The sequence below is a fragment of the Populus alba genome, chromosome 17, assembly GCF_005239225.2.
Source record: "Populus alba chromosome 17, ASM523922v2, whole genome shotgun sequence".
NCBI lineage: Eukaryota > Viridiplantae > Streptophyta > Magnoliopsida > Malpighiales > Salicaceae > Populus > Populus alba.
In genome coordinates this window covers 10245111-10258136 of record NC_133300.1, presented here as the reverse complement: position 1 = coordinate 10258136, position 13026 = coordinate 10245111, and the positions used below count along the sequence as shown (strand labels likewise).

The window sequence follows — 13026 nt, the reverse complement described above, 5'->3', positions numbered from 1 at the left end:
AAATAGTTAATCTAGATTTGTGTTGTATAACACTTGGTACAAAAAATGCTTGACACTTTTATAGTCCAATCGTATAGGAACTTGATTTGCTGTTAATATAAGTTAACATCATAAATTCCTGATAATATTTAAAATTTTGATGTTGGCAGTGCAACGAGTACTATTCATTTAGCCTCAATTAGTTTTAACATCTCATTAGTTAAAACATCAATAACTCAAGTTACATACAGGCATAAGATAGATATTTGAAAACAATAAGCAATAATCTCAGACAAGGGCTAAAAAGCAGTAATTTATAAAAATGAATAAACAGATCTAGGTTTGCAAGCAAGGAATGAAAATTAACTTAACATAACTATACGAGCAAACCAGTCACTTAATCAAACTAAGTAGTTGGAAATTGTGGCTTTGGTGTCTGAATGAAGTAGGATTTGGATTTCTGTTTTAGGGTTGTTGATAGTAGTAATAAGGATTGTTCTTCTTTTTTTTTTTTTTTTTTTTGTAGTTATAGAGAAATCAATGACAAATGAATGAGAAGAAAAAGACGTTGCAATGGTCATTCTTATGGGTTATGCAATTGTAATGGTGATTGTACTATTTGAATTGTTGTAGTTAGGGTGAATTGAATGAGAAATGAATGCGAATCAAAATGAATGAGAGGAGAAAGAGAAGAGGATTCTTTGATAATTTTTGAATGCTTTTTGCAGATCCAGAAAATTCAACCTATGGTCCAACATGCAAAAGCAAGAAAAAATAGCTTTTCCATAAATGAGGTGCAACCTTGGGCAAGTGGTGAGGCCTACCATTTGTATACACTTTTGATACCTGTAACCAAACACCAAATACATTGTGTTCAGAGAAAATACAAACGCTGCCTCAAATACAAACACACTCTAAGAATAAATTCAAAACCATTTGTGCCAAAAACAAACATGGGTTTTTGTTTTATAGGTTGTTTTGATGCTACTTATGATTATAAATTATTAGAAAAATTGATTTATAATCATTCAATGTTTGGGCTATCCATTTTATTTTTCTTCGAGCTATGTAATTTTAATTCACGTGGTTGTCACTTTGATTTTTTGTGTGGTTTATTATTGTAGCTTTATTTTGTTTTCATTGGTGCTTTTTTTTTTGAACAAAAGAGAGTGTTATTTTATGTTATATAAAATCATGCCTTAACGTAATGTCTAGTGATCTATATAATTTTAATTAATTAGAGATTAGCTACATAATTTTTAATTAAATAAAATTATATATTATGCTATGTTAGGATCATATAAGGAATTATATACATTAATTGTAATCATTTATACTAAATATAATAAATATTATTCCACATGAATTTTTCATTATATTTATATAATTGATTAGAATAAAGTATCAAATTATTTTAATAATACATGTATAAGAATTATAAATTAAGTATATCATTTGATAGTTTTATTGTAAGGTTTAGGATACAATATAAAATTATTCTCATAATATATACCCAATTATGAATTAAATACATAATTTTATAATTCTATCATACATTATATTTTAATATGCTTGAATTAAAAAATTTAGCCCATAGACAATTTTTATGTCATTAGATTCAATTTTAGCAGGAATTACATTGGTAAAGCATGAAAATTTATTTATTCCTAAATTTTGACATAGGCATTAATTTAAATTTATTTTTGTTGTTATACAATCTCCTAATTTCTTTGGTATTCGTTGTGATATTCCTATTTTAAAGAGTGATAACTATAAAGTGTGGAAGGAAAGAATTCTCTTTCATTTAGGGTGGATGAACATAGATTATACAATTAGAACAAATGAATCATTTACAGTTACTAATACAAACACTTTAGAGGATATTGTTCTTTATAAATGATGGGAGCGATCTAATCACCTTAATATGATGTTATAAAAACCATAATATTTGTTGGTATATGTGGTTCAATTGATCAACATAAGAAAGCATATGATTTACTAAAAGCAATTAATAATCAATTTTTAACTTTAGTTGGGGCACTAGCAAGCACTCTAATCATGAAGTTTTCATCCATAAAGCTCTCCAACGTGAGAGGTGTGTGTGAGCACATCATGCAATTAAAGGACATTGTGGTTCAATTGAAGAATCTTGAGGTTGACATGTTAGAATCCTTCCTTGTACACTATGAAACGATCAAAGAGTTGATGTCTTATTTCAAGTGCAGGAGTGTCGAAGTAATAAATAACCCGACAAGACTAGGATCGAATCACAGGGAGGTTAACTATATAAATTACAAATAATAATAATAATAATAATAATAATAATAATAAGTTAAAGAGTATTTTTGAGATGTAAGATTAATATGAGGATTAATCAAAGATAAAAGCAATTTCAAAGTTAGAGGATTCATTAATAGTATTAGAAATAAGTATAGTATAAACTCTTTTTATTAATCAACTGGAAACCACACACAAAGGAGGTTCCAATTGGATGATTTATCCTTAATAGTTCATTATAAATTTTTAACATGATCATATTAATTATCTTATTTTAGTAACACCATACTTTTAAATATTGTTAGGAATTCATGATGTTAACAACAAATTAAGTTCCTTTCATAACACAAGTGTAGGTTATACCATATGGTTGGCTATGAAAGTGCCAAGCATTTGTTGTACCAAGTGTTGTACAAAACAAATCTAGATTAACAAGCAAGGTATTAAGAATTAATAAGATAAAAATATAAGACATGTTAATAACAAACTTTCTTAGATATAAACATTTAACAAGCAAGGTATTAAGAATTAATAAGATAAAAAGATAAGACATGTTAATAACAAACTTTCTTGGATATAAACATTGAAATCCATGTTGAGTTTATATTATACCTATTCTAAAACCATTAGTGAAACCTTTTCACCTTGACATAATAAACTTAGCTAAACATAATGAAGAAGATAAACATAAATAAACAACATAAGAACATAAGTATAGTAAAGGAAATGAAAAGCATAAACAAGAGATTAAGGAAAATATAACATGAAATAAAACTTAAACATTACAAAAATATAAAGAAAGAAATAAAGAGCATGATCTTGATCTAAAAACCAAGATGCCTAAATGCATGGTAAATACCTCCTTTTATAGGCCAAAATTTGCAACTATTGATTTGATGACTAATTGTTGAGTGGGTGGCCACATCTTGACTTGGTGACAATCTTTATCTTCTTGTCTGAACAAAACGTCATTGCTAATGTCAGAATTTAAACAAATTTATGTTATGAAAGTTCTAGGAAATTGTCTAAGCTTTTCAACAAAAATTGAATCAGTGTATTTGGACTTCTAGAACTCAAGATATGGGCTAAACACTGAATAATATCTGGGCTGCAGGACAGACTCGGACTTCTCCGTTATTGCTACAATTTGAACTTGAAAATGACCTTTTTGAATTTTGGACTCCCATGAAAGTTTTAGGCCTATGTCTTAGCTTTCCATCCATATAGAGCATACCTAAATCCAAGTTCTACAACTCCAATTATGACCTAATGACTGAAAGTGTTCCAGTTTGGACTAAATCAACATCTCTTTTCTAAGCTTAATGCTATCTTTGTCTTCTCAATTTCAGTAGTTAAACTCATCAATCAATTCCTTGATTTATATGATAGGCCTACATTTAAGATAAACATTTACCATAAGTTAAAGATATCTTATATTATTAGATATATTATTATAAAACATGATCTCGTTAAGGAGTTATTGATACTTCAAGTGCAAAATGATGATATAAAACCTTGATAAAAATGCACTTTTAAGTTCTAATCATAACCCCCCAACCATCTTATAAATATTCCTTAGTAATCAAAGTGTTAAAATAGAAAAACAATTTTGCAAGTTCCACAAAGCAAGACACTCATCATTCAACTTCTATTAATCTATCCAAATAAATAAACTCTCATTAAATTTTTATATATCTGCTCAATACCTCTTAAACAAAATATTAATAAACCTTCCTTTTTATGTGCTTACTGTATGAAAACATAGATATTGGAGCTTTTATTGGAAGAAAAAAATATTTTGTTCTCATATTTCTAAGGTTAAACTTCCTTGGGTTAGGATTATTATCTTTTTTTTTTAATATATACATATAACTTAATACGCAATGCATCTTTAACCCATGTAATGAGCTTTAGGCTAATGACTCCCAAGTCAGTTGACTTTAGGGTATTAGATGTTAAAACACCTTTTCAGGCTTAATTGCTTAGGTTAGGGAGGCTACGAAACCAAACTTATCTACATTTTTTATCATCAAATTTGTTTTTTTTAAAAAAAAATTATACACTATCCTTTTCCCTTAGTTGTTACCTTTAACAAAATAATATAAATAATGTAATAATCCAATATGCAACCCACAATCATATGTTAAAGTGTGTGTGTGAAAATAAAGGTTTAAGAATACTTGTTAAATGAGTATATGAGCAGAATCAATTGATAATAATGTGAGAGTTTATAAACTTGAATATTTCAAGAAGTATTCTGATAAACCTTGTTAAAAATGTTTACTAAGATGCATCTCAAGAGTCACTTTAACAAAAGAACTCCTTTACTCTACCATCCTAGTAACAACAGTTTTGCAAATAGCTTATGAAATAGAAAACACAGTTAGTTTTTTTTTTTTTTAATATCAACTACTACTACCCTTCCCCCCAACCAAAACGAGACATTGTTCTCAATCTCCTAAGGTAGAAAGATAGAGCATATAAGACATCACCTGAAACAACGACCATTGACAATCCTGAAACACACTTAAACAAATATAAGAAACAACAAAACAAAATAATATGCTATTAATAAAACTAAAAGACACAAGGTTTCACAAATGAAGGCTCAAATCCAATCTAAGCTTTTTACTGTTTTCCATAATTGATCAATTTATGCGACTCATGGAGGGATCAATTACAGGGATGAAAAATTATAGTTGGTGAATCAATTTTTCAGCAGTAGCAGCATAGATTATGATTTGTCGTGCCAAAGATGTTAGAAATTGTTGTTCCACAGCTTGGTTAAGAAAAGACAACAAATTATCGTAAAAACAATTAACATTTAACAAACTTATGGGTTTATGGTGAATGTGTAGTTGGGCCCAAGAGGAAATATGAAAGATCTCTTCCAATGTGTCAAACCACCTGGTAAGGCAATGAAGGCATCAGCATGGTTAAACATTGGATTCACTCGATCAGATATTGTGGAGACATGTGGTTCTTCTCTAATTGTTTTTCCAATTATGTCCCTTTTTGCTAAAGCTTTGGGGATGACTCCCAAAACTTGACTCCCTTCTAAGAATGCAGCAGTTGACACACTCCTCATTAACCCAAGGCTGCATCCCCCATAAACCAAATGAATCTTTCTCTCAACTAGTATCTAACCAAGATGATTTGTGGATTCTATAAACTCTTTTTCTTTCCCAAGATTGGATTCACAAAAAAACACAAATATTTTTTATTTTAAGAGCTGAGGATCCTGCCATTTCAAGAAGAAGGTTTTATAGATGAGAAAAAAAAAATACAATCATATCACATATATGGAAGCCAATTGGGGTATCTCTCTCTCTGTTTTTTTTTTTTTTGAAAAGATGAGTAAGTACTAGTTGTGATTATGGCTCATATCTTTTCTTGGTTTTACATCCAAGAACGGCTTAAACACCGTCTATGGGTCGGGGATAAGCTTCCCATCCAGTTTCCTTAAAAACTGGCAAACATGGTCTTTTTTAGTCAGATTCCCAAGACCATGTCGAGCATTTTTTTATGAAAATGAGGTCATAAATCGTGAATTGCACGATGCACATCTCCATTAAGGTACGTCTCAAAGAGTCAATAGAAGATTATCTAAGGACTCTTTATGTTTTTGAAATAAATCCTACCTTTTGACAATTTTCACAGGTTTTGCATAAATGTATATGTCTTTGAACATGGTGGGCCAATAAAATCCACTTTGTAAAATTTTTGCAATTGTTTTTTTTACAAGAAATGTATATTATTTTAGGATAATTTTAAAAATTTATTCAATCAAGTCCCTACTTGATTTTTCTAGGTTTAGAATTGTAATCCCTTGTATTCATTATATTCTAATCTTTAATTTCTAAAATTTATTTACAATCAAGTCACACTTGAGATTGTATCATCCCATTTTAATTTATGACCAATGGTTCTTATGTGTATGACCCATTAAGTTCTCTAATAAATTGACCAAAATATAAATTATAATCCAAAATAAAATAAGATTAAATAAATTAAACAATTTACTTTGTGATTTATATTTGAAGATTAAGTACAATACCTAACAACCTGTCATGATCCCTTAAATATATGGAAAGTCATAAGTGGTTTGATTTAACCTTTCAATAATTAGTTTTTTGGTATAATTATTATTCTTTTATCATGAATGTTCCAATTTAATCATTATAGCATGGAGTATATCTGCTTTGTTAAATCATTTTAGTTATCAACATTATAGTCATTAATTATTTGAATAAGATTTTGAAACTCTTTTCAAAATTCATTCTACGTTTGCCAAAAATTTCACAATCAATACTATTTGAAATCAAATGGAACATTTTTTTTAATTCACCTAGGGTGATAAATCCTCTCTTGATTACTCAAATACCTTCATTTAGTTTATTTTATACCTAATATTTGCTCGTTTGTTACCCTTGTTTAGGACAATGTGTGGTCATGATCAAAGCATAACACTTCTTTTATAAGATAATTTGGTGATCTCAAGTCTAAGGATTACTTGCACGACTATCACGAAAGTCTTTTCATAGACATAGGTGATTTTTTCATATAGAATTCTCTTGTGGATCAATTCAGTGTACATGCCATCTATCAAGCATCTACATTTTTAGTTCAAAGTATCCCTCATAACTTAGTTTATGAGAGTAACTTTTTCCTTTCATAAGGAAGGAATATAATATGTATTGTTCTGAACAACTCTAATTAAGATTTAGTCTTAATAGAGTATTGACCAAGAACATTTATGAACAATACTTTGATACAATAAAAATCTCATAATTATAACAATTTTATAATTTTATTTGCAAAGCATTTTTATCCCATAAACATTATCTTTACTCTATATTAATTAATTAAACATAAAATTCATTAATCAAATATAAATGAATATTAAAGATAAAGAAAATCTTTATTAATAATAAATATGTTTTACATAAATAAAACCAGTGCTATGTTAAACCAGTTGATTGGCTATAAGGCATATTCTTATCAAGAGTTTCCTTACTTTTTTCTAGATTTTTGCATATTCTTACTCACTTTTATTTTTTAGTGTTTTTCTTCTCTTTTTATGCATTGGTTTTCCTTTCAAATCTAGAACTTTGGTTCACTTTGTTTAGAGATAATTGAGTCTTTTTTACTTTGGTTCAAAGACGTTGTTTAAAAATACATCTAAAATAAGGTAGTGTTGTAGGAAACTTGGAAGGCTTATTATAAATATCCTTTGCACCAAGAGATGAGAAATAAAATCTTCAAGGACAAAAAACTCATTATTGACAATAACAAAAGCTTCATTATTTCAAAGTATTTCAACAAGTAAATACTTTATTTCTTTTTATTTTATACTTAGATATATTATATGATTAGTATGTATATTAGGATTTTATTATGATATCATTTGCAAGTTTGATCCGTAATTAGTATGCAGGTTAGAATTTTTATATTTATGTTGATAGCATGTTTACCATAACTTATGTATTTTCACACTTATAATTTTAAACTCTAATTCTTTTTGTAAACAACTTTTGATAATAAAACTAAACAATCCATGCTAATTTTTTAACTAAACTTTTTTTTTTCCCCATCAAGTCAAAGATAAAACTAGTATTGCAACTCTTTGTAACTAATGAGGCTATATTCTTCCTAGTGCCTTGGCAAGAAATAATTTTAAAAATTTTAATATAATGATATAAAAAATAATTTTTTAAAAATAAAAAATATATACATTATTGAAGTTTTCAAAAAAAAAAAAAAAAACCTTTAAACTTCGAGAAATAGAAAACCAGTTTCGCCGGAAATACAAAACCAGTTTGGCTGTTAGCAACAATACTTAATTCGTTTAGTTTATTTATTTACTTTATTGGTTTAAATAACTAGTTTTGAATGCGATTTTGTTGTACCACCATGAAAAAAGAGAACACAATTATTTGCAAAGCATCCACTCTTACACGGGTTGGGCGGGGAAGAGTTCCATTAAATCTCTCGACAATTAATTGTCCATCAAGTTCAGATTCCTCCCTCCCTCCCCTCCCTAAAGATAATGCTCTCCTGCGCTGCTTCCTTCCCTTCTCCGTGAAATCATCACACAGTCCAAGCGACTACAAGACAACCCTTCAGTCCTCCAGCAACTTCAAAGAATGAGAAGAGCGAAGGAGGTTGCAATTGCATCCAAAGAGTTAAAGCAATAATTAAAAAAAAAAATACGTAAATTACAAAACAGCAACTCTCCAGGAGTGTAGCATGAAGCCAAGCCCAGAAACATTTCAATATAAAGTCAATGAGGTTTCGAAACTGGACATTATCAAGAACATCCATCCCAGCGGCCACAAAGACCATACCGGAGTTGGAAAAATCTCTACTGTCCTCTTGATTGCTATGATCATTTACTCTTCTTCCATTGCATCACCTCCTTCAATCACTTCAACCCTCTCCCTCAGGGAAGTAATCTTTGTCATGAGAACCTCTGTAACAAGACAATAGCAAAATTAACCAACAAATTACAAACTTCCAAAACAATCAAACATTATTTGCTTGGGAAGACAAACAGGGGTAATTACAGGACTCAACTACACGTTTTTACTGACAAGACAATATTTGAAGTCTAGAACACTATTCTGAGGATTAGATAATTCACATTTTATTTTCTTTCAGTGGCAACCACAGAGTTTGATGCACTGTACTAAAGGCATGTCCAACCTCTAATACTTAGAAACATGCTAAGCTATGGTACTTTGTTTCAACTCTTTTGGAAAGTAAGAAATAGCAAGCACCGGGCAAGTCTTAAGTAACAGGGATTCTTCTTTTCCCTCTTTTTTGGGGATCTATAGTATTTTATTAGAAAAATAAAGCACTGACTGGTGGGTGAATCCTAGTACACCAGTTTGATAAAGGAGAACCATCACAAAGGAAGCAATAGAACATAAAATGGTAATCAACATGGTCAATATCTAAAAATTCAGGTATTGGTAATTGATGAACTCCAGAAAAGAAACATAGGACGAGAACATGAGACAATTGAAAAGCTACAGGTCTTGAATTTAACTTTCTTGATAGAGAGAAAGAGAGCAGATAAGATTTTGAGAAAATGAAAATAAGCTATGGCTCTAGTGTTTAACATTTCAGAGAGAATGGTCAAAGCATTTAAAGGCTATAGCTATTCCTCTATAAGCATAGGTTTTATTGCAAGTATGATGGTAGTCTTGAATAGTACACTGCCGGTCTGGTTAAAAATGGAGACATATTTACAAAAGGCAAGAGAATGCATAATACTAACCGGTCTTCTTTGGAAAAGAGTACCCTCGTTCAGTGACATAGGTACGAGGATTTGGCAACATGTGGTTCCTCAAGTATTCCTTGTGCCCCTGTGAGATCAAGAATTTCGATGGAGAACTTTCATCAATTTGAGCTCAAGACATCTTTCAACAAATAGTGATGGGGACTGATAGAAATAACATACCTTTGTTATAACACAAACATCAACATTGCTTCCACTTCCCAAGTCATTGAATATGCCAGAGCATATAGCCTCACTCACAAGCTTAATTCCTTCATCTCTCTACAAGGATAAATTAATGTTTGGACTCAATGGGAAGCAATGATGTAAAAGAATATATGGGATAGACTAATTTTTCCTTGTTCTTTGATCCTTTCTACAGTATTTTTAGTCTTAACAATCTCATGTTGTCAATCATAAACATATTCTGTGGAATTCAAACATTAAACTAACACTATTTATGGATGATTATGAAGAGTAATACTGTATTAAAAAATTTAGTTCTTCACACCCAGGCATCTAAACCTTCCATAGAAAATCTAACTTACACTAAGGCCTTCTTTGTACTTTGATTCAAAAACAGCCATTGCAGCAAGAGAACCAGAACCCATTGTAGCAAATGGCAAAGTGTCAGTTGACCCATGGGGATATATCTGTAAAATAAGCCATTGCATTGGCAGGATATCAAAGAATAGTCCAGGCCAAAAGAATAGTTCCAGCACAAATGCCTCTTAAGTAGTGGAACTCACAGTGTGTAAATGAGGCCCAGTGCAGTCAACCCCGCCAAGAACCAAAGCAGCCGAGACATGACCTTGGTAGCTAGAAAAAGCATTAAGCTGTCAGGAATATACACTCACTATAAAGAGATACATGGCAAATCACATAAGTTTGAAACAAGAGAACTCAACTTGAAAAGATGCTTCTTAAGAAGAGTCAGTGCTGTAACAACCCTCGACTCTCGACCAGTATGGTAACGATGTAATTGCAGCTGTGAGCTGACCATGTCTACACAAATGCAAGCAGCATTGCATTGCATTAGCTTTAGTAACATTAGAAAAGGAGAAAAGATGTAACCAGTTATGCATCCAGCACTTCTAGTACAAAGTTCTACATGGAACCAGAACTACACCTAATTTTTTTCTAAAAGTACCTGTTACTGCTTCTGTATCAGCAGCAGTTCCTGCTCCACAACAATATATGTTGGGTGCCATGTAGTGTATTTTTTCGCAATTCTTATCACAAACTATGGGTCCCTCTGTCGCTCTTGTATCTGCTCCAAGAATGACACCATCCTATATAGAAATTGTGAAATAAAGAAAAAGATTATATACATAAATCAATTGTGCAACAAATTTAAATTTCTATCTTTTGCTAAGGTTTCAACATCCACCCAAAGATGTCAAGTCTTTTCCCAAAACATGGACCATCCAACAAAGCAGTCCCAAAACTCAAGCAAAGGTGACCACAAACGATCCTAAACTTTAAGAGAATAGAAAGCAGCATGCTTTTTTGAACAAGTTACAAATTACACAACAGCTAGCCACGAACACATTGATACAGCAGAGAACTCGTTCAAGAATTTGCAAAAGATATGCTAATCAATATATAATCTATGTAAGAAAAATACGGGTGAATCTTCTTTAACAGCATTGCAACCCTTTTTATTCGAACATTAAATAAAATTATTAGCAAAAAATCAATTAATAACCAAATCAACAATCTCAATTGGCGAAAACAAACACAACATCACTAACCCTAAAACAAATTCCTTTAAAAAGAAAAAGGGGTCAGTCCCAGACTAACCTGAAAAAACCCCTAACTCAATAACTCAGCCAATCAAGTAGACTGAAGATTTTTTAAAAAAAAAAGAGGCGATAACCCAGAAAATAAAGTAGTGACTGGGTTGAGCTTCACAATTGTCTATAAAAAAATAATAAAAGATGTTACCTGAAAAACTAAACCCACAATGGTAGTTCCAGTTTTTCTAAAAGGAGGAAGCTTGAGACCCTTGTCTGATAACATAGCGTTTCTTTTGCAAAGATCGAAACTGAAACCACCTTTAGCAGGTAAATCTACACAAGATTCCGCCATTTTTTCGAGCTTGATCGGATCGGAGATTCTCACTGTCACGCTTAATTGGGTGTCGTCACTATTTATTGTATCCGAGAGAGAGAGAGAGGTTTTTTTTTTTGGAGTGATCTTTTTTCAGTTGGGTTTGGGTTTTCAATGAGTCATCGAATTCTAACCTAGGCTTCAAGAAACGTCTTTCTTTTTCTTTTTCTTTTTCTTTTTCTTTTTCTATTTCTTTTTTTCTTTTCTTTATCTGTATTTTTTTTTTTTAAGATCGTATGGGGTCGTAAGTGGATGTGAGGAAACGGGTTAGAGAGGGGAAAAAATGTTTTTTTAATTGAAAATGTTTTAAAAACAATTAGGTTTTTTATTTTATTTCTTATATTAGCACAATAAAATCATAAATTAAAATATATAAAAATATTAATTATATTTTTTATAGATAAAAACAGTTTGAGAATTAATTTTAAAGACAATGTAAGCCAATAAACAAACACTTAATTACTTAGAAATGTTAATAGATAAACAAGATTTGTTCATCGCCTACCCGGTTTCTAGTGAATTTTTCTTGGTGTAAGAAATATAGTGTTTTTTATTATTTAATAAAAAAAATCAAAAAATATTAATTAATAAAAAAAAATAAACTACATCACTATAAATTGGAGTAAAAAAAAATATTTATTTTTTTATTAATCATATTATTTATTGAAATGATGGCATTAGAAGAAAGCTATTAATTGGTTATTATTTTTATTTTAAGAAATTTATTTTTTCAAAACGTAAAGAGCATTTAAAATGTAATACTTTTATAATTTTACAAAAATATTATATTTTTTTATTAAAGTTTGTTAAAATTAAATTAATATATTTTTTTTAATTTATAAATTGTTTTTCAACTATTTAGATAATGCGAGCACATGTGAATGTATGTCATATTGAAGAGAAATTTTATTTTGTTCACGGAATACTTCATATGTCTATTTTAAAGAAAAAAATAAAGATAAGTAGGATAAAAAAAAATAGGAGATATTATTATTACTTTGATGAGTTATGAATTTTATTTTATTTGTTATCTTTATGTTTATTTTTTCTTTAAGGTGATTTCAAAAAATAACTAATAGAGTATTACTAGTTATTCCATAAACACCATAAAAGTTTTACATATTGACAAGTTATACTAAAAATGATACCCAAAGGGGTATTTCATAATCAAATAAAAAAAAACTCTTATATTTAATAATAGTAGCAAGATGAATTTCTTAAAAAAATCTTTCAATCTATAAAATTAGGGGTGTTCATGGATATAATGGGTTGAATTTTGATCCATTATCGTATTCAACCTAACTTTTTTATATTTAATATAATATAAACCCACATTCAATTCTTTTGACAAAATGATTTCATATTTAATGAAGGAA

The 13026-nt window shown here is 29.7% G+C and overlaps 1 protein-coding gene across 1 annotated transcript; it reads right to left on the bottom strand.

Moving 5' to 3' along the window:
• Positions 1-8427: 8427 nt before the first annotated feature.
• Positions 8428-11785, bottom strand: LOC118058248 (proteasome subunit beta type-7-B). Its single transcript, XM_035070957.2, has 8 exons — positions 11486-11785; positions 10689-10830; positions 10447-10543; positions 10288-10357; positions 10087-10191; positions 9722-9820; positions 9539-9626; positions 8428-8728 (listed from the first exon to the last, which is right to left on the bottom strand). Exons 1-8 carry the CDS (start codon positions 11627-11629, stop codon positions 8649-8651), a joined length of 825 nt encoding a protein of 274 aa, XP_034926848.1. The 5' UTR covers positions 11630-11785; the 3' UTR covers positions 8428-8648.
• Positions 11786-13026: the final 1241 nt, after the last annotated feature.